Source organism: Cydia splendana, chromosome 26 (genome assembly GCF_910591565.1).
Source record: "Cydia splendana chromosome 26, ilCydSple1.2, whole genome shotgun sequence".
Taxonomy (NCBI): Eukaryota; Metazoa; Arthropoda; class Insecta; order Lepidoptera; family Tortricidae; genus Cydia; species Cydia splendana.
In genome coordinates this window covers 2,022,642-2,048,522 of record NC_085985.1, presented here as the reverse complement: position 1 = coordinate 2,048,522, position 25,881 = coordinate 2,022,642, and the positions used below count along the sequence as shown (strand labels likewise).

General features: G+C 40.7%; 1 protein-coding gene across 1 annotated transcript in view; it reads left to right on the top strand.

Annotated features, from left to right (window-relative positions):
* The window catches only part of LOC134803256 (transferrin), a 29,715-nt gene extending 5,704 nt beyond the window's left edge, over positions 1 to 24,011 (top strand). Inside the window, exons 2-11 of the mRNA XM_063775989.1 lie at positions 10,806 to 10,914; positions 11,508 to 11,635; positions 12,470 to 12,627; positions 16,868 to 17,012; positions 17,551 to 17,708; positions 18,733 to 18,863; positions 20,065 to 20,277; positions 21,530 to 21,727; positions 22,314 to 22,717; positions 23,095 to 24,011. Of these exons, the coding sequence (XP_063632059.1) occupies positions 10,806 to 10,914; positions 11,508 to 11,635; positions 12,470 to 12,627; positions 16,868 to 17,012; positions 17,551 to 17,708; positions 18,733 to 18,863; positions 20,065 to 20,277; positions 21,530 to 21,727; positions 22,314 to 22,717; positions 23,095 to 23,546 (2,096 nt within the window). The 3' untranslated portion in view covers positions 23,547 to 24,011. The remainder of the gene's footprint in view (positions 1 to 10,805; positions 10,915 to 11,507; positions 11,636 to 12,469; positions 12,628 to 16,867; positions 17,013 to 17,550; positions 17,709 to 18,732; positions 18,864 to 20,064; positions 20,278 to 21,529; positions 21,728 to 22,313; positions 22,718 to 23,094) is intronic.
* The last annotated feature ends 1,870 nt before the right edge of the window (positions 24,012 to 25,881 follow it).

The window sequence follows — 25,881 nt, the reverse complement described above, 5'->3', positions numbered from 1 at the left end:
AGATGCGACAGTTTTCTCTATTCCCGACATTTTCAGTGCAACCCTCGTACCTATCGTACGATTGCGATTTTTCTTTTACTTATATCTTTTCCATGTTGTTGTTTAACACATGAAAAAATATGCAATAATTCCTTCACCGAGAAAGTACATTTAAAAATATTTAAAATTTTGTCACGAATATTCGTCAACACCGTCATGGTAATGTCAATGTGAGCTTATCTCAGTGTATGAACAACGAAATACCGCTAAAGGTCCTTGCCCTATTTTTCACTTTAGTATAGAATGCCAAAAATGATTTCACTATAAAGTCACATCACTGAATCGTGAGAAATATTACGAACAAATTTGTAAAACGTAGTTTGTCACAACAGAGCATCATCACCGTTATGCTTTGGTTTAAAAAAGTTACAAATGATATATTAGAAATAATTACTGAAATGAATGGCAAACTACATGAAGTTTATTGTGTAGCATAGACATTAACTACTATTATTCGTATTCTAGAAATAAAAACAAGAAACTCTCAAATCGTCATCACCATACCCATCATCACCGGGAAAAAATGACGACCGGTGATGATTTCATGTGTATGGTGATGACGGTTCTCAGAAACTTTTCTAGTTATTTTGCTATAATTCATTATGAAATTAAGCTGTATGTTTGAAAAACGTTCTCTATGTCTTCTAACACTATATAATGTCTACCTTATAAATGTAGAATAAATGTAGAAGAAGATATAACTATTTCTTTCACACTAGAGGATGCTTAGTTTTTAATTAACATTTTGACTGAAGTAGGCAAAATTTAGGTCATTTAGAACTTAGAACATACAAATGTTTTTTTTTTATAATCTAATAATGTAAATCGTGCAACTTAGAGTCTGTAATTGCATGTTAGTCGTGTTAAAACAAAGTATTTAAACAAGCAACATATATTAAGTTTTAAGCGACCATAGGCTACGGTACTGGCTCACTATCGTGATGGCTTTATGGTTTTTGATAATATTATATTAATTGATGTATATAATTACAGCAATTAATAATTATACCATTGGGTAGTCACCGGACCCAATACCTAACATTTTGTAACTTATGACATGCATTACAAGTAGGGGTCTTGCAACTTATAAAACACTGATTATATATTAATATTTAGCTATTAAACAACATGTATATGGATTTAAATCATTATAGCTATTTTTAAAGTTAATTAATAAAACAACAAAAATACAAACTTGTGCAATGAATCAAACTATAAAAAAAAAGTAATATATCATAAAAATTAAGCTCATTGGTAAGCCAGTAATTTTATAATATGACATAAATACCAAGTTATGCAGTAGATAAAAGAAGATGCGGGTTTAAACTGATAATAAGAGTACAATATTGTTAATATGATTTAACATTAAAAAAACCCAAAAAAATTAATGAATACATAAATTGCCTATTTCGGAACATGAATTATTTAAAATTATACAATAAAAATACTTGTTATATATTTATTTATATGAATAAAATGTATTTTTTATAATTTTCTAAAAATAATTTATGTAGCTAGTCTTATGTTCAAAAACATGTTATTTGTAATGTTTATTAAAGTTCTAAAGTCTTACAATTAAAAAAAGTTTTGTTTTTTTAATACGTTTTTAATACATATGTAAATTAGTTCCCAAATCGTCATTACCGTACATGCAGTGTCATTACCGTCTATAAAAGAGTCATTACCATACCATGGTTGTCATCACCATCTTGCGTTTTTATTTTCCGAAAGCGATAACTTCAAATATAAGCCACAAATGATTGTATAAATACCATACATATCCTCAATATACAGCCCCCCATTACTTTACCCAGCTAGAATCGTGTTAAATTAAACATTTAAAAAAATTAATTTTTTGTATGGTGAAATTTTTTGTGCTGAAATCCACCCGCCTAACCTAAGACTACTGATGCCGATTGGCAACTGTACCTATAGGGACCGTGCGCGTTGGAGGGTCTGCCATTCTGTGGCCTGAATCGGAAACATATGTGCACATGTACATTGCCAAAGCAAGTGCTACCATCTAACATTCTCGTCGATACGTTTTCTTGTGCATAGTAGGTTCTACCATCTTGTGGGCTACATCGGAAGCATAAACGACACATTTAGGCCTCGCACCAAAAAATCTGACGAATCCTATGCTGCCCCCTATAGTTCATGCACGCCCTATATGACCGAGAATGAATGTGTTAATTTTAAAGTCACATCGAGTTGTATCAATAAAATCATGAATCATATCGTAAAGTTCATCATTATTGCCGGGCCTTGGCCGAGGTTTGCACAACATGAGGAAAATGAGAACATTATAGCGTACCCTCCTAATGCGTTTACTTGACTTTGAAATTCGAAAAAAGTAAATGTTACACTTTTAAGTGAAAATGCCCAGGGGGCCGATTTTTGAATTTCGATCGTTCGATTTCGTCACTCGAAAATCGGTGGAAAACGGCGAAATGCTAATTTTTGAAATACGAGCGATAGAAATTGGGAATCGAGTGGTATTGACCACTCGTTTTCAATTATATTAGTAGAATTTAAATGCATAGTAGTGGAGATATTATTGAACGAAATACACGAAATCGAGCGGTCGAATTTCAAAAATCGGCCCCCAGGTATAGGTTTGAAGGGTCTATATTAATTCGCATAACGTAATACTCCTAACTTGAATTGGCATAACGAATGTTACGCATAAATTTTACATCGCATAACATTATTCCGCACAACGGAGTACGCATAATGTTAATGCGCATAACGTATATTGCCATAACTATGATTTGGGATAAATGTAATTAGCATAACGTTACTTAGCATAGTTATGTAATGGTATAAATATATTTACTAAAAATAATAAAACTTAATGAGTGCCTTGTGAAACATTTAGAGCAATGACGCAAAAAATATCGTTGCTGTTGGTTTATTTATATTTTAGTAGTAGTTTAAAGTAGTTACAGTGTTGAGTCGGTTAGTAAACGAGTTAATTGCATTATACTTTAAAATGTGTGATATAAATTTGAAGTTGTTTAAATCATGTCGAGGTGGTCTAAAGTTACATGTGAACGGATTTACTTTTGAAAAGAATCGAGTAGTTAATGAAACGTTTTATTGGTGTTGCGAAATGAGGCGGAACAATAAATATAAATGCAATGCTCGATTGAGAACCACATATAACAAGGAAAAAGATCAACACATAAGCACGACTAGCTCATCTCCGGAACATAATCATGAGGCAAATGCACTGCGAGAAAAAGTCGCCAACACCGTAAATATTATGAAATGTGAAGCGATATCGGACATATCGAAAGTGCCATCTAAAATAATAAGTGATTGTGTAGCACGTACTTCTTATACGGTCTTACCCAATTTACCGTCTACTTCAAACTTGAGGCAGCGAATTCACTATCAGAGGAAAAAACAAATTAATTATAAAGAACCGGACAATGTTGATTTTGAATTGAAATTAGACCTAATAAAGCAATTTGATTCCGAAAGTGATGATATGGTCGTATTGGACAAAAAATGTGACGGCAAGAGGATAATCATATACACAAGAAAGAGTTCGCTGGCAATATTATGCCATTCATTATATTTAATTATGGATGGAACATTCAAAATTACACCCATCATGTTCCATATACAATACATGGGTGTACGAATAACAATATCAATAAAACATTCCCGCTAGTTTTTGTACTCAGCACACACAAAAGTAAAGCCGCTTACGATGTGATATTCTCTTCTTTGATCGAATATTGTGGCTCAATGGATCTGAATCTGTCACCCAAGTATGTCTTGATGGACTTCGAAAAAGCTTCGCATAATAGTGTAAAAGAGAAATTTGAAGATGTTATTGTGAAAGCTTGCAACTTCCATTTAGGCCAGATCATTTATCGACGAATTCAAGAAAAAGGTTTTCAGAATTTGTATGGAACAAATGAAAATTTCGCTTTGGAAATGAAGTGTCTATTTGCTTTAGCTTACTTACCTGCTGAAGAAATACCGTCTTATTTCGAGGAATGGAAAACCAATACTTCACATGATGCGCAAATTATCGCTGGTTGGTTTGACACTAATTACGTAAATGGATCCGACAAAGTAACACGACCAAAATACAGCCCAAGTTTTTGGAGTACACATGAGTTAGTTAAAAGGAACTTGCCCAGAACACAAAACAATGCCGAATCTTGGCACAATCGGTTTGAAATTTTAATAGGAAAACACCAGCAAGGTTTTTATAAATTGTCTAAATGTATAATTCAAGAGATGAAACATCAATGGAAATTCAAAAACTGCTTAATGGATGTCCACAAGCACAAAAAAAAACGCAAATATGTCGACAGAGCGGCGCGCATTAATAACGTTTTACAGCAAAAAGATTGTTACATCACTAAAAAACGATATTTGGAAGCCATTGCAACCAATTTAAATTTAGTTTAGGTAGACGGAATTTTTGTTTCATCCTACCAATTTCTAGGCATAGGTAAATATTGATATACCTACCTACTGAAAATGTAAATTATTCAAATAATAAATGTTGATTATTTTGATTGTATTATATTGTTTTATTTAGAAAAAAATACCTAACATCGAAGGCTAAGGCGGAGCTTTACAAAAGTATTATGCTAATTCATTTTATGACAATTAAAGTTATAGTTAATAATGTTATGCATATTTCAATTATGCAGATTCAGTAGTATGTAGTATGTACAATAAGCGTTAGGCTTTTTTATTATTATGCCTGTTCTACGTTATGCACAATTATGTTATGCCAAATCAGTTATGCGAATTCATATTATGACAAATAATGTTAGTCGTATTAAGGGGCACCCAGGTGTGAACCCACGATTTTAGACCACCGCACTCATATTTGCTCATATGAAAAGTTAAGTCATTTTAGAAACGCTATCCTCAGCCTATTCTTACTGGTTTAAATTAATTTTTCATCATTCACGATGTCTTCCGTTACAGTGCCATAAAAATGAGTGTGAAACAGCGGTAAGAATTGACAATAGTAAATTGTGCAACGATGGTGCAACGTGGGAGGTAGGTAGTGAAATTTTGGAGACGAGGGATTTTATTATTTCGAGGGAATTAAAGACCCGTGTTTGCAATTTTCTTACCCCCAGAGACACCTGCAACCATGAAATAAGGTCTTTTTCGAGCAAGTGTGATGAAAAATATTAAAAATAACCCGTAAGTCTAGCCAACAATCAAAATCAAAAGCTGACAATCAATCACATATTAATCCATTTGCCAAAACATGAATAAATCATATCGTAAAGTTCATCATGATTGCCGGGCCTTGGTCGAGGTTTGCCCAACATGAGGAAAATGAGAACATTATAGCATACCTTCCTAATGCGTTTACTTGACTGTGAAATTACCTGTATATACAGGGTGGAAAGATAAGTCGGGCCCTGGAGGGAAACTACCTTAAATCCTCAAGCTTGCTGATTTTACTTAAAGGAGACATTCCTTTATTTTTTAAAAGAAACAAAACTGCATTCAAAGATTTTCTAAAACTCGCTTGCCTCGCCCGGGACTTGAACCGACTAAAAAATCCAAAAAATAAAAACTCGCAATTTTATTCTACTAGTCGATACAGTTAATGTTAATGATAACATTTCTCCAAGAAACATTAGGTCTTACACTCGTCTGTCGTACAAAATATCCATAAAATCTAATATTTAGTACTCAAGATTTTTTTAGACAAGCCAAATTTAAGGAAAAATGAAAAATACTTTGAATGCAGTTTTGTTTCTTTTTAAAAATAAAGGAAAGTCTCCTTTAAGTAAAATGAGCCAGCTTAAGGATTTAAGGTAGTTTCCCTCCAGGGCCCGACTTACCTTTCCACCCTGTATATATATCTATCTATGTATTACCTTTAAACGAGCTATTCTTGTATATACACGGTGTAACATGAGGAAACCGCCACGCATTTCTGAGGTCAAAAGAAGGAAAAAAATGTAATACGAGTTTAGGTCAATTTCGCCAAAAAAAAATTTTTTTTGTTTTGTTTTTTCAATTTTTTTAATGTATTTGTACATAAAAAATAAATGTTGTTGGTAAACTTTGACACTTAAAATTGATTTTTACATGATTTTTTCGTAAAACCTACTTTTTGCAAAGTGTCATTTGTCACTTTTTGACATCTACCAATAAGGATATTTAGACTACGTCCCATAGCAGCAACATCACCATCAAAAAGGCCTTTTACACTATGTAACAATAAAAACTAGTTTTTTTTTAATTAATATTATCTCTGAAACTAGGCGAATTTCAAAAAAGTTTATAGGACATTTTTGTCTCTAAATATGATCAGGAATACGCTGTTAAAATTATTCGGTTTCCTCATGTTACACTGTGTAGGTATATGACGACCGGTCTGGCCTAGTGGGTAGTGACCCTGCCTGTGAAGCCGATGGTCCTGGGTTCGAATCCCGGTAAGGGCATTTATTTGTGTAATTAACACATTTATTTGTTCCTGAGTCATGGGTGTTTTCTATGTATACCGGGTGTGGCCTGTAACATGAGCAAAAAATTAAACTATAGGCTGTACTCCTCATACTGACAAACATTTGTTCAGCGACTTTTAAAAATAACTGGGGGTTTGATTTATAATACACTTTAAAATTTATTCTAAGACGCAATGTATTGCGAATTTTGTTATTTTTGAGGCGTGACAAGCAACGTCAATCACAATGATATGGCATGGCGATGGCGTCCATTGAAGATAATATTTATTTTGTATGAAAAATAGGGAGTCTAAATACTTCATAATTTTTAAAAGTTGTTGAATTAAAGTGTCACCGTTTGAGGAGTACAATCTATGTTTTAATTATTTGCTCATGTTACAGGCCACACCCGGTATAAGTATGTATTCATCTATATAAGTATGTATACCGTCGCCTCTAGCACCCATAGTACAAGCTTTGCTTAGTTTGGGGCTAGGTTGATCTGTGTAAGATGTCCCTTGATATTTATTTATTATTTATTTATTTATATATACATAGGTACATTTCGGGGATCTCGGAAACGGCTCTAACGATTTCGATGAAATTTGCTATAAATATGGGGGTTTTCGGGGGCGATAAATCGATCTAGATAGGTAACGATCTAACTAGGGAAAACGCACATTTTTGAGTTTTTATATGTTTTCCGAGCAAAGCTCGGTCTCTCAGATATTCTTGACATTAAGAGCGTTTTAACTTTGTCCGAACCGATATCGGATGTTGAATGATCTTTGGAGAAAAAAAGCTGGGGGGCGATTTTTGAATTTCTATCGCTCGATTTCGTCACTCGAAAATCTGTGGAAAACGGCGAAATGCTAATTTTTTAAATACGAGCTATATAAATTTGGAATCTAGTGGTATTAACCACTCGTTTTCAATTGTATTACTAGAATTTAAATGCCTAGTAGTGGAGATATTATTAAACGAAATACACGAAATCCAGCGAGCACCGAGGGTTCCGTACTTTTTAGTATTTGTTGTTAGAGCTGCAACAGAAATACATAATCTGTTAAAATTTCAACTGTCTAACGCGGTTCATGAGATACAGCCTGGTGATAGACAGACAGACGGACGGACAGCAGAGTCTTAGTAATAGGGTCCCGGTTTTACCCTTTGGGTACGGAACCCTAAAAAGTTGATTCACGCAGATATATTTGTTTAAAACGTTCAAACATATTATTTGTTCTTCGAAGAAGATACAAGGAAAATCTATCGGTAAAACGAGAGGTAAAGGACATATAGTTGAATTATCGAGAAGATGGAATTGCATTTGTAGTGGTTGTATGCTGATAGTACAAGAAAATAGAAAAACAAATATAGAATGCCTGTAAACAAACAATACTACTACATATGCAATTCCACGCTCTCGATGATTCAACTATACCAATATACCTACCTACATCAAAGTCAGATTGACAAGATCATTACGTATAATTTGTATAATAAAGCCTATTTTACAAGCTTTTATTTAGTTTCACCTGACCGTTGTCTGTCTGTCTGTAATCAAATCTTGCAAGTTAAATTTGATCCACTTCCCGGTTTCCGATTGAGCTGAAATTTTGCATGCATGTATAAATCGGATGACAATGCAATATTATGGTACGATCGAGCTGATCTGATGATGGAGAAGGGGGTGGCCATAGGAACTCTGTGATGAAACAACGCAACCTAATTGTGTTAGGGGTTTTTAGAATTGTCTCAATGAGTATTAGTTGTCTGTCGTAAGAAAAGTACAGTCAGCGATAAAAGCTTGTACCAAAAATGAAATTTTTGCCAATAACTTATTGTATCTGCATTATACGCGGAGTTTTACCTATACTTACGGCCTAATTCAGATGATGCTTATAAGATGCCACAGCGATACGATACGAATGTGACAGCGTCAAAAGTGACGTTTTTGGTTGATACCCGTGTGTCAAAATAGACTTTTTGTTGAAACTCTAAAACGGCACGGAACCCTACACTGAGTATGGCCCGACATGCTCTTGGCCGGTTTTTAGTTAACTAACTGACAGATAGATAGAGTTACTGTTGCATTTATAATATTAAGTAGGATTAGTATTCTAGAGTCTGTGCGGAAATTATATGAAACACTAGCACGTGACGTCACAATCAAATTAGGTACTTACCTACTCTTTATAGGTTTATACGGGTTTTAAAATATAAATTGTGTCTAAAAAAACTGCTGTCTACGTTTCTCTACTAATCTTCTCGTGCTTTATTTCATGCATGGTGTAAAATAATTTATTTTTCTCAAACATGCATTGAAATATTGATGTTATGTTCCTTATAATAGGCTGCGAAGTATGACGTTTCAGGTGCGGCTAGGACAAAAGGTCGTTAATGGAATTACATACACATCTTGCAGGCCTAGGCCAGCAAAGTCCTCTTTTTTAATTTTCATTTCACAGATATTTGTGACACAGCATCGTGGCATTCATCCATTAAAAAAAACTAGAGGCAGTATTTGCTTTATGGTTCGTAATGACACTCTGCCACTACACCTATAAAAAAAAAAAACAAAAAACAATGTTTGCTATAATTTGCAGCTTTATTTGTATAAAATCAACATGAACTTAATAAATAATACATTCTATAATTTTATAATTTTAAATTATAAATTTAGCTACACAAATAAAAACATTTAAAATATTTCATCTAAACTTTAGCGGTAAAAAGGTCTACTCAAACACGCGTAGTTATATTTTTTAAATTGTTATGGAGGTAAAGTTGAAAAATATTAATTCTGTTTTATTGGATTTATGGTGCGTTGTTGATTTTTTGACTTTAATATGAGTTCCGACGAAATAATGAAATTAATATTAATTGTAATCGTAGGTGTTGGAATTGGCAGCGTAAGCAGAATTGATTTTAATAACTTGCTGCCTCTGCCGCCAAGTCAAAGACGAAGTATGTATATGGTTGCTTATGGCAATTTTATTATTTGAGAAACTAAGAAAAATGGCTTACAGTTTATTAGAAACAGTTTTGTGGCATATTTTAAATGAATGTAACTACAAATTCGTCAACACTGTGGAAATTATACTTATTTACTCCATGCATAAAGCAACGATGTATGTGAAACATGATATCAACATGAAAGACTATGTAAACTTATGTGACGAAAACGACAGTCAGACGGATACAAGGCGAAAAAATCAAAGATACATGAAAATATACGGGTAGTAAAAATACACGACTAGTAAAAATATACGCGTGATAATGATCTAGGTACGTGTTGGTTATATTTTGGGTGTAGTTTACTTTTAGTTTTTTCTATAAATAAAACTTGGGTTTCGTGGATTTTTTATTTTATTTATTTCATTGCATGTTTGAGAAAAGCACTATACATACCTCATCGGGAAATGGGGTTGCCCGCGCTCAGACCTATCCGGCCTCGCTTCGCTCGGCCGTCTATATGTCTTCGGCCGGCAACCCCTTTCGTCCCGGCCTCTGTAGTAATGTACTATTAAATACAGTCAAATACCCTATTAGGAATAAGTAGGTACTCAGCTTCTTTAAGTTTCGAAAGCATAGTAGGCCAAGGCGTAAAAGTAGGCGTAATAAAAGTGCTGTCAGTAAAAACAATAACTTGCCGCCATTTTGAATTTTGCTATTAATCACAGCGGATTGGTGGGTTGAGTTTGACGGAGATTTATATGTGATCATTGTTATAACTTTTAAACGAAAAGTTCAATGATGAACGTACAATTGTGAAATGTTGACTGTAGTTACCGACTTATATTAATAGAAATGTTTTCTTATTTATTTAATGTAATGTCAAGTGAAATTACCCAATGAAAAAGATCTATGGCATAAAAAAGTCGAACCTCTCTTCTTCCTTGCGTTATCCCGACATTTTGCCACGGCTCATGGGAGCCTGGGGTCCGCTTGACAAGTAATCCCAAGTATTGACGTAGTCACTAGTTTTTACGAAAGCTACTGCCATCTGGCCATCCAACCCAGAGCAGTGAAAGTGTTATTTAAATATCATAATTTCATAGAGAAGTTTGACGTTTAAAATAACACTTGCACTGCGTGTGATATCAATATCGTTGCAAACTTAAGGATGACTCACGTTACAACGAGCCGACCGGGCCGGAGCTTCCGGCGCTTACTTTTCTATGACAGATGATCACGTGAATGCTTTCCATAGAAAACGAAGCTCCGGAAGCTCCGGCCCGGACACGGCCGGTCTAACGTGAGTCACCCTTTATCATGGTCTAGGTAAGTCTAACATTTTTGTATTTCTATTTGCAGTAAGGCTCTGCGTGGTGGAGGGCCGCGGCTCGTACAAGCGCGCGAGCAAGTACTGTCCCGTGCTCGACCAGTCAGACTCGGGGGTCGAATGTGTCATCGGACAAGACAGGTACGATACACATACACACGTACACGTTGACTGTACAGGCGTGTCCAGACGGGGACAATTTTTCGCCAATCTGATTAAATTGTCTGATCAAATCAGGCCGCGCGGACGCAAACGCCAATTTGACTCGCTGAATTCAACCGCCGATTATGCGGTCATATTCGGCGGTTGAATTCAGCGAGTCAAATTCTATTCTTGCGTCCGCATCCCATTTTATCGGTAATATCGGTATATTACCGATAAAATGCGATGCGGACGCAAGAATACCAATTTGTGACACTAGTATTCGCGTTTGGGGGCATTTCTTTAATTTAGAGCGCTCAAATATTCAAATATTACCATAAATTTAAAATTGGTGAAGTTGGTCAAATTGGTGTTTGCGTCCGCACCACCTGATTTAATCGGACAATTTAATCAGATTGGCGAAAAAAATTTCTCGTCTAGACAGGCCTTATAGCGATGGTCACTCTGTGAATGTGAATGAATTTTATGAGTATGAGTAGTTAAGTAATGCAATTTTAATGCGATTACGTCCTGTTGCTTTGAAAATGTTTAAATGATGTGATAAATGTGTGAAAAAATCGTGAATTTTGCAGATTGGACTGCCTCCGTCGCATGAGCAAAGGCGTGGTTGACTTTGGAGTGTTCAGCCCTGAGGACCTCATCGCCACACAATGGGCCAACATCAACGTGCTGGTGACAGACGAAGTGAGGTCGAGGCCACGTGAGTATATTGATAGAATCATTATCATATCAGCCAGAGGACGTCCACTGCTGGAGATAGGCCTCCCCCAAAGAGTGCCACAATGACCGGTCTTGCGCCACCCGCATCCAGCGGACTCCCGCGACCTTTGCCAGGTCATCCTTGTCAGTCCACCTTGTGGGGGGTCTACTCTGCGCCTTCCGGTACGTGGTCGCCACTCGAGAACCTTTCCGCCCCAATGGCCATCGGTTCTACGAGCAATGTGGCGCCCACTGCCACTTAAGCTTAGCGATTTGGAGGGCTACATCGGTTACAAAACAATACAATATCCTTTATTGCACACCTCAAGACAGTTGGTTCAGGCGGAGTATGTCACTTTCTTTGGACTCATTTCAAAATAATCTGTGTGATTGAAAGTACAAGATTTTCAACACAGAGTTAGACCAAGACAAGTCTCCAACGATTTTGATAGCACACGCAGTGCAAGTGTTATTTTAAACGTCAAACTTCTATGAAATTATGACGTATAAATAACACTTGCGCTGCGTATAGGGACCGTGCGCGCTGGAGGGTCTGCCATCTTGTGGCTTGAATTGGAAACATAATATGTGTGATATGACTGATATGTCAAAGCAAGTGCTATCATCTACCTACCGTTCTCGTCGGTACGTTTCCTTGTGCATAGTACCTATGCATCTTGCGGGCTACATCGGAAGCATAAACGACACATTTACGCCTCGCGTCAAAAATCTGTCAGCTCCTATGCTGCCCCCTATAGTTCATGAACGGGGCCTATGCTATCAAAATCGTTGCAGACTTTTCTTGGTATAACTCTACACATTTCTTTACTTTCAGGCAAATACGCGAGCAGCATAGTGGCGGTCATCCACAAAAGTCTGCTGCCAGAACTAGACACAGTGTCTTCTGTGCACTCCATCCTGAAGGGGTCCAGTATGTGCCACATCGGACTGGGAGCTGACGAGCGACGGCCGCTGAGCGAGACGCTCACTGAGGTACGTTAGACCTTAGAGTCATTGAAAGAATAAAAAAAACTGGTCAAGTGCGAGTCGTACTCGCGGGGGGGGGGGAATGTGGTCATTTTTTGTCTACTTTATTGAATAACTTCTAAACTATTTATCCTAAAATTATAAAAAAAATATGCTTGAGATTCCCTTTCGTTTGATATATAACACAATATAGTTTGCTAAACTTTGTTTTTTAATTTTCTTATTTATCCCCCAAAAGTAGCCCCTATGTTAAAAATTCATTTGTTGACGTTACATGTCCGTCTTTGGGTCACAGACTTACATATGTGTACCAAATTTCAACTTAATTTGTCCAGTAGTTTCGGAGCAAATAGGCTGTGACAGACGGACAGACCGACGCACGAGTGATCCTATAAGGGTTCTGTTTTTTCCTTTTGAGGTACGGAACCCTAAAAATATATACCTATAAGTACTCTGTATATTTAGGTATTTAAACAAAAGTAAACAAAATCCCGACCCGGGTATGTCCTTAAACTACGTCCAAGACCACCGGTGGACGGGCAGCAGCGTCCCTCAAATTCGGTGTACTCGACTGCGATCGCCAACCCGCCTGCCAAGCGTGGCGATTATGGCATTCACCCCCCATCATGATGAGCACAATAGAACCACGGCCCCGAGGTTCCGGCGACCCCCGGTGCTCTGGCTATGGTAGCGGTCAGGGTATTAGCGGGGTCAGGGGTGCTAAGAATCTCCGGCAAAGATCCGGCTACCCGCCCCGACGACGACTGGCCCTGGTAACACACAACATACGCACTATGAGGACTGACGAAAAGATCTGCGAGCTGGAAGAGGAACTGAGCAGGTTACACTGGGACATTGTAGGGTTATGCGAAGTCCGTAGAGAGGGGGAGGACACGACAACCCTGAAGTCTGGTAACTTGCTCTACCACCGGGAGGGCGACCAACAGTCCCAAGGTGGTGTCGGGTTTCTCGTTCACAAGTCCCTCGTAAACAACATAATAACCATCGACAGTGTGTCGAGCAGGGTGGTATACCTAATACTCAGAATATCCAAAAGATATTCGCTGAAGGTCATTCAGGTATACGCACCGACCTCGTCACACTCCGATGATGAAGTAGAAGCTATGTATGAGGACGTAAGTAGGGCCATACATACTTCTAAAACCTACTTTACTGTTGTTATGGGGGACTTCAACGCAAAGTTGGGCAAGAGAAGCGGGGATGAGTTGAGAGTGGGGCAATTTGGGTATGGGCAACGGAACCCTAGGGGTCAGAGGCTGGCCGACTTTCTGGAGAGAGAGGAACTCTTCATGATGAACTCTTTCTTCCAGAAGCCGCCTCACAGGAAATGGACCTGGATGAGTCCTGACGGTTCCACGAGAAACGAGATAGACTTCATCATGACCGACAAGAAACGGATATTCAGTGATGTCTCTGTGATCAACAGGGTAAAGACCGGTAGTGATCACCGAATCGTAAGAGGCACACTGAATATCAATATTAAACTTGAAAGGTCCAGCCTGATGAAGTCTACGCTCCGACCTACTCGAGCCTATGTTCAAAACCCCGAAAGCTTTCAACTCGAGCTCTCTAACCGCTTTGCTTGCCTAGAGAACTTGGCTTCAGTGGACGAAATCAACGACGGGCTAGTGGAAACTGTCCACACAGTAGGGTCTAAGTTTTTTAGATCCCGCCGTAAAGATAGACCTCAGAAATTGACCGAGCAAACCTTAAACCTCATGGCTGAACGACGCTCGCTACAGTTGCAGTCTCCCGATGACGCGGAGTCATATAGGCAGCTCAATAGACGTATATCTAAGTCCTTGCGACATGATCTGCGTCTCTTTAATACTAACCGTATTAAAGAGACTATTGAGCGAAACCAAGGCTCCAAAGTGTTCGCAAAGGACAAGTCTATTGGGCAAAGCCAGCTGACAAAGCTGAAACGGGAAGATGGCAGCATAGCGTCGAGCAAAGCGGAGGTTTTAGGTGAGATTGAGAGGTTCTATGGACAGTTATACACTTCGATCGCAAAGCCCGTTGACAGCTTGGTAGGAGATCCAAGAGCCAAGCTGTCCCGACATTATACCGAAGATATCCCGGACATCAGTCTGTACGAGATTAGGATGGCCCTGAAGCAGCTTAAGAACAACAAGGCGCCGGGCAAAGACGGAATCACTTCAGAGCTTCTGAGAGCGGGTGGAACACCGGTACTTAAAGTCCTCCAGAAGCTCTTTAATTCCGTCTTGTCCGAGGGCATAACGCCTGAAACATGGAATAGAGGCGAGGTGGTGCTGTTCTTCAAAAAAGGTGATAACAACCTATTGAAGAACTACAGACCCATCACGCTTCTGAGCCATGTCTATAAGCTGTTTTCAAGGGTCATCACGAACCGTCTCGAACACAGACTTGATGACTTCCAGCCTCCCGAACAAGCCGGTTTCCGAAAAGGCTATAGTACCATAGACCACATCCATACGCTGCGGCAAGTTATACAGAAGACCGAAGAGTATAACTTGCCATTATGCTTAGCGTTTGTGGACTATGAGAAAGCCTTCGATTCGGTGGAAACATGGGCGGTGCTTGAGTCTCTTCAGCGATGCCATATTGACTATCGGTACATCGAAGTGTTGAAGTGTTTGTATAGTAACGCCACCATGTCGGTCCGAGTACAGGAGCAGAGCACGAGGGCGATTCCATTGCGAAGAGGCGTAAGGCAGGGAGACGTTATCTCTCCGAAACTGTTTACTGCCGTAATGGAAGACGCCTTCAAGCTCCTGGAATGGGAAGGACTTGGCATCAACATCAACGGCGAATACATCACTCACCTTCGGTTTGCCGACGATATCGTAGTCATGGCAAAGTCGATGGAGGAACTCAGCATGATGCTCGATGACCTCAACCGAGTTTCACAACGGGTGGGCTTGAAAATGAACATGGACAAGACGAAACTTATGTCAAATGCCAATGTTGTGCCCATCCCAGTCTCTGTTGGGAACTCGGTACTCGAAGTTGTTGACTCGTACATCTACCTAGGACAAGTAGTCCAATTAGGTAGGTCCAACTTCGAGAAAGAGGTCAACCGCCGAATCCAACTCGGTTGGGCAGCGTTCGGGAAACTACGTAATGTCTTTTCGTCCGACATACCTCAGTGCCTCAAGACGAAAGTCTTTAATCAATGTGTGTTACCAGTGATGACTTACGGCTCCGAAACGTGGTCTTTCACTATCGGCCTCATCTCAAAACTTAAAGTCGCTCAACGAGCTATGGAGAGGGCTATGCTCGGAGTTTCTCTACGTGATCGAATCAGAAATGAGGAGATCCGTAGACGAACTAAAGTCACCGACATAGCCCACCGGATTAGCAAGCTGAAGTGGCAATGGGCAGGCCACATTGCACGCAGAGAAGATGGCCGATGGGGTCGAAAAGTGCTCGAGTGGAGACCACGGACTAGCAAGCGCAGCGTAGGACGTCCACCCACAAGATGGACAGACGATCTTGTTAAGGTCGCCGGAAGACGCTGGATGCGGGTCGCTTCCAACCGGCACGTATGGAGGTCCAAGGGGGAGGCCTATGTTCAGCAGTGGACGTCTTATGGCTGAGATGATGATGATGATGATGAAACAAAATCCACCCTCAAATGGCTCCTTACGCCAGTTGAGGGTAGATGAAACATTACATGATCAAATAATGTAGAATGTAGGTCGTTCAGTGACGGATCCAGGCGGTTTTGTATTTGGTCGGTTAACCAATCATGGTATAATAATATACTCCGCCTGGTACTCCATTCCCGTCTTTTCTAGGTCACCTAACTGACACAAGCCTACGACATCATGCGACAGCGCTATATGATAATATGCGATAGCGCTATATATAGCGGCCATGTTATTGTGACGTAGGCCTGTGTCACTCTGGGAATAGAAGACCATGTTTTATTAGACTATGGGTTAACCAATAAATGTTATAAGTTATAACTACCCGAAAATGTACAAATTGTTTGTTTACTTTTATTTAAATACCTAAAGATACAGAGTATTATTACTAAAGTGGTCTATAATCAGGGGCGTATTTTGAAATTTGGCGCCCCGAGCGATAAGTTTCGGCGCCCTAAAGTCAATGAAGAAAAACAAAAAGCAATCCGCCAGGGCGCATACGCCGCCTTTGGCGGATTGGCGCCCCGGGCCATGGCCCGGATGGCCCTAGGGCAAATACGCCCCTGTCTATAATTATGGCTTATCTATTCTAGTACCTGGAGTCGCTGGTGACGAGGAAGTCATGCGACAGCGAGCTGTCAGTGGCCGAGAACCGCATCAAGGCAATGGCGGACATGTTCGGGAATTCCTGCCGTGCTGGACCTTGGGTGTTAGACGCCAAGAGAGACGCAGAACTCAGTAAGTAGTTCATATAATTTTGGAAGGAGTGATGTGCAATCCTCATGGCTTTCATGCTCATTTAGGGTCTCCCCAGATATATCGACGCGGGATCGGCAAAAGCCGATAGGAAAAAGCTTTATGTCTGCGCAATAAGAGCGAAAAAGTCATTGTTCGGCTCGGCTCGAATCGGCCGGCGCCTGTCGACGGCTTTTTCGCTCTTATTACGCAGACATAAGGCTTTTTCCTATCGGCCTTTGCCGATCCCGCGTCGATATATCTGGAGACAGACAGAGGCAAGCAAATCAGTATAGGATTAGGAGCTATTTTGTTGCAGTGTACTGATCAGAATAGCACCAGTCTTTGCTGATAAGGAAGCCTTATTTTTGAAAACGATAACTCAGTTCTTTACGTTTTTCTGAAATATTTGTTATGATTCAAATCTCTCGGACTCTCTTCATTTATGTAGCCAAATATATTATTTTAATATCTATTAGATAAATTTAGTATTAATCAAAACCTTCAATGTTCTGTGTTGTTTCGTTCTTCTTCATTGCAGAAGCTAAGTTCCCCTCCCTCTGCGCGTCATGCGACCGGCCGAGCAAGTGCGACCGCCACGACCGCTACTGGGGCCCCAGCGGAGCCCTATCCTGTCTAGTCGAGGGCGCGGGCAACTTTACGTGGGCTGAGGCGGACTTTGTAGCTGGATATTTTGGTGTAAGCTAGTACTTTGATTTTGAGAAATTGTAAACTCTGGCAGGCGGGGCTCACTCGGGCGTGGCGCTGTCGCCACCTAGCGGCCATATCTGTCCTGATCGTAACAGACGCGTTTTGTTAGAGAGTGATTCTTCTGTACCTAGTACTATTATTTATTCTGTGACTCTGGCATGTCTATCTATAGGTTCGGAAGTTTTTAGCTGGGTAAAAGTAGATTCTTAAGGATATGAGTTAGATCTTTTCATCGCCGTACCCCATTAATTATGCGAGCAGCTTCCGTAGCTGTATGGATACTTTGGCGTAAGAATTTAAAGGAAAGCTTGTTAGGGCTCCGTACCCAAAGGGTAAAACGGGACCTTATTACTAAGACTCCGCTGTCCGTCCGTCCGTCCGTCTGTCACCAGGCGATACAGATCTCACGAACCGTGATAGCTAGACAGTTGAAATTTTCACAGATGATGTATTTCTGTTGCCGCTATAACAACAAATACTAAAAACAGAATAAAATAAATATTCAATTGAGGCTCCCATACAGCAAACGTGATTTTTATGCCGTTCTTTCCGTAATGGTACGGAACCCTTCGTGCGCGAGTTCGACTCGCACTTGCCCGGTTTTTTACATAGGTGCGGGGTGCGGATGGATTTTGATAAGTTAAGAAGGTGTAAGAAATCCGGGCCTTAAGAAAGCCGATGGTGTTGGATCGGACACGTGCTACGTAGGCCGGACAGCCACCTGGCCAAGCAGGGTTTCCGCTGGCAGTCGGCTGGCACTGGCAGTAGACGGTCGGGGAGGCCTCGTACTACATGGAGGCGATCAGTTGAGAAGGAGGCTGGCTCAACTGGACGCGGCTGGAAAGTGCTGGGAGTAGCCGCTCAAGATCGCGACAAATGGAGGATTCTTCTGCGGGCCCTATGTCCCTAATGAGGGATAACAGGAATGCATCATCATCATCATCATTAAGAAAGCCTGTTGTGCTTTTATGTATTCTTGTCGAGTATTTAATGTGTACACATTTCGTTACAGAGCAAGACCGGGTTCGCGAAGCCTGGCGACTTCGCTTACTTATGCCGCGACGGCTCCTGGCAAGAAATCCACGAACACGATGAGCCCTGCGTGTGGCTGCGAAGGCCGTGGCCACTACTCGTCGCTAAAACGTATGTAGTAGCAGTAGTAGGTAGTTGATAAGTACTTCTAGGGCTTCCCGGCTTCGAGGCGTATCCAGTTTAGTCAATTTTTCGCCAATCTGATTAAATTGCCTGATCGAATCTGGAGGTGCGGACGCAAACGGTAATTTGGCTCGCTGATTCGATTGCCCGATCAAATCAGGAGGTGAAGACACAAAAATGCCAATTTTCGAAGCTAGTATCTATGGAATGCTAGGATCTGTACGTGAGTTTGTTTATGGTTCTAAAATTGGTGATTAAATTGTGGACGCTAGATGAGATTGGCGCCAATTATTTTCCTGATCAAATCGACTAATTTGATCAGGCCCGTCTGGTTACCACTTCAGTCCCATGACCCTAACTTTATTATGACTACCTTTTTAATGCCTCCTCTCAACCCCAAATATTACAATAACCACAAGACAAATGCGTGTAGCCTGTATTAGGAATGAAACTCAAGGATGCGAGATCTAGAGATTAAATCAAATTACTGTAGTAATAGAGTTTGTAGCGAATGCCAAAGACGCTATTGCTGTGTTGTTGTGGTGCCCTAGCGGTAAGAGCGTGCGACTTTCAATCCGGAGGTCGCGGGTTCAAACCCCGGCTCGTTCCAATGAGATTTTCGGAACGTATGTACGAAATACCATTTGATATTTACCAGTCGCTTTTCGTTGAAGGAAAACATCGTGAGAAAACCGGACTAATCCCAATAAAGCCTAGTTTACTCTCTGGGATGCAAGGTCAGATGGCAGTCGCTTTCGTAAAAACTAGTGCCTACCTACGCCAATTCTCGGGATTAGTTGTCAAGCGGATCCCAGGCTCCCATGAGCTGAGGCAAAATGCGGGGACAACACGAGGAAGACGAGATGATGATGATGATGCAGAAGACGCTGGTTCGATCACAGCTGGCAGACTGGGTGCCCTAGGCACTTTTTCTTTTGTAATGATATCTACTAGCTTCTTCCCGCGCCTTCGTCTGCGTAGAATGATGATTTTCGTGATAAAAACTATCCGTGAATTGTTCTTTCTCGTGACTCAATTAATTTCCATACCAAATTTCGTCTAATCGATTTAAGTGTGAAAAGATAACACAGACTGTCGCATGTACAGTGTTCGTACAGACGTAGTGCAATAGGGTATTATGCATTACATCTGTAGGAATACAATTGTATAATTTTGCGTTATTTTTCAGGAAAGCAGCTGAGGAAGTGAGTCGGCTCGCGGCCAACCTCACCAGCGCTGGTGTGGTGGTGGGCGGGGGGTGGCGCGGCGCGCTCACCGCCTTACTCGAGGCTAACGGCGCGCTGCCGGCGCCGCTGCGACCGCCCAGCACGCCACTTGATTACCTGGCGGGTGCTGGAGGGTTCAGGGAGGCTTACAGCCAGGCTGGATGCACTCCATCAAGGTAACATCATACTTCCTTATAATTTAACACGTCTTGCAAGTTGAAACAGACCGAAAGTCGGGTGTTGTAATAGTTTTTCGCTCTCACATTTACTGTATTTCGTCTCTCTCTTCCTAGCTATTTATCCCACATGCAGGGCCGTCTTAAACTACGCTGGGGCCCTTGGGCATATAAGAATTTGGGGCCCTTTTGGAAAGTAAATAAAGCGAATTAAACTAACATTTTTCTACTATCATCTTCTATTTATTATGAATAATCAAATATACTGTTACTGTCTACCCTTCGGGGCCCCCTGAGAATGGGGGCCCTGGGCACGGCCCCCGTGTGCCCTTATGGTAGAGACGGTACTGCCCACATGGTGGCGGGGTCAGCTTTCCTGCTTAACCTTCTCCACTTCGCCCTGTCCACGACAATGTCCTTGGATAACTTGCACTCACTCATGTCCTTTAGCACTACATCCTTCCATCTTGTTCTGGGTCTGCCCCTAGATCTTCGACCTGGGATGGAAAGTTTTAGTGCCAAATTTCCTACGTAGTCAGGCCTTCTTTTTACGTGATTTACAGTATTTCGTGTTTCTCTAAAAAAAATACTTGATTCCGTCCCAGCCTGGCTTCCTATCTGGCCTAAATAATGTATGGAAATGGTCATGACGTGACTTTTCGTTACATCAGCTGATACATTTTGTCTAATCGTTTGGCATTTGTCGATGTCCGATTGTCATGATGGCTGCCCCTGGTCTATTCTTTTCGTTCTCCCGAGATACACTGGACTGTTTTATGCAAATTATCTATATAGTATTCTCGCGGGCTTGGTTTCCGCAACTCGACGTCATATTATTGCGCCTATTTTGCGTGGTGGGTTGGTGGCACTATTCTTGTCAACTCAACTCTACCAAGAAGCCTAGCAGACCCTTGACGTTGCCGATGACTTCTGGGAGAGACCCCGGTGAGCCGAGGTGTTGTGCCCGGTATTCTGGCACCCCTGGGCATTCGAGAATGACGTGGGCGGCTGTCTCCTCTGCCTCCATGCATGCTCTGCCGTGCAGAGGGGGCTATCTGTAACACGGGTAACATAGGGTTAATAGGTGCTTAAACAAGCCACATCTGTGCAACAGGCCATATCTGTGGCCACGCCTCATTAAACAATGAGGCGTGGCCACAGATATGGCCCCAGCTATAAGCCGGAGCTATGGTCTCTTCAACTGTCGCAGCCTCCTCAGCTTCTTTGTAGTAACATTTATTGAACTTTTCAGACACATAGTAATGTGCACCACGTCAATCCTCGAGCAGAACAAATGCGAATGGCTGAGCGAAGCCGCTGCCGTATACGGAGTGGAGCCCGCGGTCCAGTGCTCGAGGAAAGATGACCGAGCGGCCTGTATGCAAGCGGTTAAGAATGGAAGCTGTGATGTCACGGTCGCTAGTGGGGACTGGCTGGTTAGAGCAGAGAGGTGAGTCCTGGTGACAGCTATCTTTAATTAAATATCGCATTTAATTCAGTTTGTCACATTTCATGATAGAAGAAAATAAACTGACTAAGACTAGGTAAGGGCCACCCCACACTAGCGTCTTTTGAGCGTCGGCGTCTAGTCAGCAGGAAATGACGTCGCTGCGCAGTTGGGCCAACGTTGAGTCGAGCAGCAGCCACAGAGGGCCTACCGCGAACCAAGTTCGACGTCTTGCCTCTCTGTTGCACTTATGAATTCGAACGTAAGTGAGACAGGAAGGCAACACGTCGAACGTGGTTCGCGGTAGGCCCTCAGAGTTGACTGAGCGCCGACGCTCGCGAGACGCTAGTGTGGGGTGGCTCTTAGAGATCACGAGAACTGGGGATACTTGTGGATACTTGCCACATTTTCGTATCAATTGAGATAACATTTTGTGAACGGATATTTAGCTAATGGGATGGGATTAGAATGAGTAATGACATTCAATTACTAGTTTTCGTCATAATATCAGCTTTACGTCTGTCATTATGAGCCTAAATTATCTCTAGTAGATTGTTTCAAAATTAAATTGCTTTATGCTTTATTACAGAGACATGTCCCTCATACCGATTCTCCACGAAACGACCCCTATCATCAACCAAAGCACCACAGTCGTGGCCTACGTCCGCGAGGACGCGAAACTATTCAAGATGGCCGACTTAAAGGGAACGCGCGCCGCTTTCCCGCGCTTCGACGGTCTGGCTTGGCATTCCGTACTACGCTACCTTGCGAATATAGAAAAAAATACTTGTAAAGATATCTTGAATGGATTCTTTAAAAGTATTTGTGCGCCGGGTGTAGATGAATATGTAGAAGATAGTAAGAAGTGGATAGAGGGGTGTGTTGTGGAAGAGGGGAAGGTGGTAGAAGGAGAGTGGGGGGCGCTGCAGTCGCTTGTGGAAGGGAAAAGTGACGTCGCGTTTCTAAGCATGGCTACGTATAACCAATATGTTGGTAAGCTATGTTTATTATCATTTTAATAGATAGTTTCTTATAGGAACTTGTAAACCGCGCCTTTTTATTTTTTGTTCCATATCTCAATTTAACATAAAAATTTAAATAAATCGCTTTCTAAAACGAATTGACATATATTGGTATACTGAACTATAGGTGTACCTACTTGGTAAATTATTATGTACATTTTTAATGAAACAATACAAATCCAATTAATGTGTGTATTTTACCATAATCCATTCCAATGTCGTAAAGACTTGTGAAATTCATACACTGCCCCCAAAATAATTTTTTGATTCTTAAGAATTGAAAATTATTCTATCCAGTCGAGGTTTTTTTAGGTACTCTTTAACGTAACCTAATTTTCACTTTTTCAGCCAAACAAATCCCTGAACCGTGGGTCAAAGACGTCAAAATCAAGCCCATTTGCGCCGACGACAACGACAAATACTGTTTCATCTCCTGGTCCAATATCGGTCATGTTTTCGCCAAAAACACCACAGCAATGCGCCGCCAAGAAATCATTAACGTAATGACGAAATTAGATCAATTATTCGGCAAACATAACCCGAATCAAGCATCAGCAGTCATGTTTTCCCTCTACGGGCCTTACAATCATCAGAATAATATTCTATTCCATGATAACACTAAAGCTTTGGCGACGAGCGACGTTCTTCGAACGCATCCGTTCGATAAAGTACCGCTGAATTTTGAACGCAGCTTAAAGGATATTGACAGCTGTCATGTGTCAGATTTGACAGGTGCCGCGGGTAGTGTTGTGCCGAAGATAGTGTTGATTGTGTCGATGGTTACTGTGTTGTTTTTGTAAGAACAAGAACTGAATGAATGTGATATTGTGTTTAGATTTATAAGATATATTATAGCCGGTCAAACAAGTTTGTCAGTAGAAAAATGTCTTAAACCATTTTTTTTTAAATTGCCGCTCTTTTGTACTGACGGAAATGGCTTGACAGATACAGAAATGTTTGACGATAAAGTAGTGGAATATATGTCGTAGTCAGATCGTATAATCCGCCGTATTACATTACGGCTAGCCGTTATCAAAAACAGGGGCGTTTTGAAATGCGGCGGTTCGACGATTAGCCGGATTGTCATTGCGATACGTTCTTCAATAAGGCGGCCAACGTTTAGCCGCATCGTACTACTATTTTAGATTGTAGAGTGACCAGTTCTTTCGGTCGCCTACGTAACCGGAGTTTGACAATGTTTGCAATTTAATTTATTTTTACCATGGTCCCACCGCACTACATGTGTTTATTTTCCAAAACATTTCCTTCGCAACTTAAATAGACGGAGCCCCGCAAGCGGGGCTCCTATTTCTGGGCGGTTTGCCCTTCGGGCATCTGAAGCTACCTAACGAACCTAACCTACTTGTCGCGAACATGCGAACCGGCTAATAGTTGCCAGCGTCATGGAGTAGATGGCGCTCGCAGTCATGTTTAAGTTAAATAACCGCTTCTAGGTTATTGTGATTTTTTAGGACAAGACAAGAGGGTAGACGCCGAACGATAGTAAGAAAGGGAGGTTATGTGCGAACAGATACGCAGGGAGAATTTTGCGTTGGGGATCAATTCAACGGCTTTCTTATGGTGTTATTAGATTAATGATGTGCCTCATGTAAATTGTGACTAACGTATATCAGTATTCAGAGTGAACAGTGATCCGAGGGAATTGTTGATGGCTTTAATGAACTTATGGTAAACTTAGTGTGAGGAATGGGGTCGCTATAAGGGGAGGTTTGGAGGCGACTATGAGGTTCAAGAAACCAGGTGGATAATCAGGTGAAACTTATTTTATATGCAGGTAATAAAGTAGGACACCAGCAATGAGTGAATCGTCATCTCACTAACGTCCAGGCCTCATATAGGTATGTAGTATGATTACATATCGCTAACCAGTATCAGTAAAGGCATCATCTCATTCGATAGGTTAACAAGTATGGTGAGCTTGACGACACTACTTACCTACCTACGCTTTTTTCCCCAAAGTGTAATGTTTTCACGGACGTCTCACTAAATCAATAGGTAGGTACCAGCAAACCGCTCAGAAATAGGAGCCCCGCGAAGCGGGGCTCCGTCTAGTTAAGTTGCGAAAGAGATGTTTTTTGAAAAGAAACATTCCGACGAACTCCAGATTTGATGGACACCCCAGCGTTTGTCAGGCAGCGCCACGGGTGTTAAAAATGGGAACTAAAAACTGTCAAAGCGGCGGCTAATGACTCGCTGTATTACATTACGGCTAGCCGTGTTGAAGAACGTATGGCGCCGAATACATTCCGGCGGATTCTCATTCAGCCGCATTCAATCCGGCTAATCGTTAAACCGCCGCATTTCAAAACGCCCCTGTTTTTGAAAACGGCTAGCCGTAATGTAATACGGCGGATTATACGATCCGACTGCGACATATACAAATACATGATGCCGTTATAGTGAAAATAAAAACAGTTAAATGCACTTGAAAGTTTTAACGAGCTTATTGACACAGGCTACATTTTTACTGTATAGTATGTATCTTTAGGTATTTAAATAAAAGTAAACAAACAATTTGTACATTTTCGGGTAGTTATAACTTTTATTGGTTAACCGACCAATTACAAAACCGCCTGGGGCAGTCATTGAACGAAGAGAAGAAGAACGAATTAACCTTCATTATTTCATCGTGTAATGTTTTCATCTACCCTCAACCGGTATAAGCATTTGAGGGTAGATTTTGTTTACGTTTATTTAAGTAGGTAAGTAAGTAGGTACCTAAAGATACAGAGTTATATTATTTCCAGCATAGTTGCCATATTGCAATAATCATGCAATAATATGTTCAGATCAGATGAGATATACAAACATTTTAGGAAACGTATTAAATCATTCACTGAAAAGAAAATAAAATAATTGTGATATTAAATTTGTTTTTTTGTTATTCCATGATAATGCGAAAACTATGAAATGCACTTTCATACATTCTAATAAGGTTCACTTTTGTTTATGGTCTCTATACAAGTTATATAGAGTTAGACCAAGATAGGTCTGCAGCGATTTAGATAGCCCATGCAGTGCAAGTGTTATTTTAAACTTCAAACTTCTATGAAATTATGACGTATAAATAATAATAACACTTGCACTGCGTGGGGTATCAAAATCGCTGCAGAC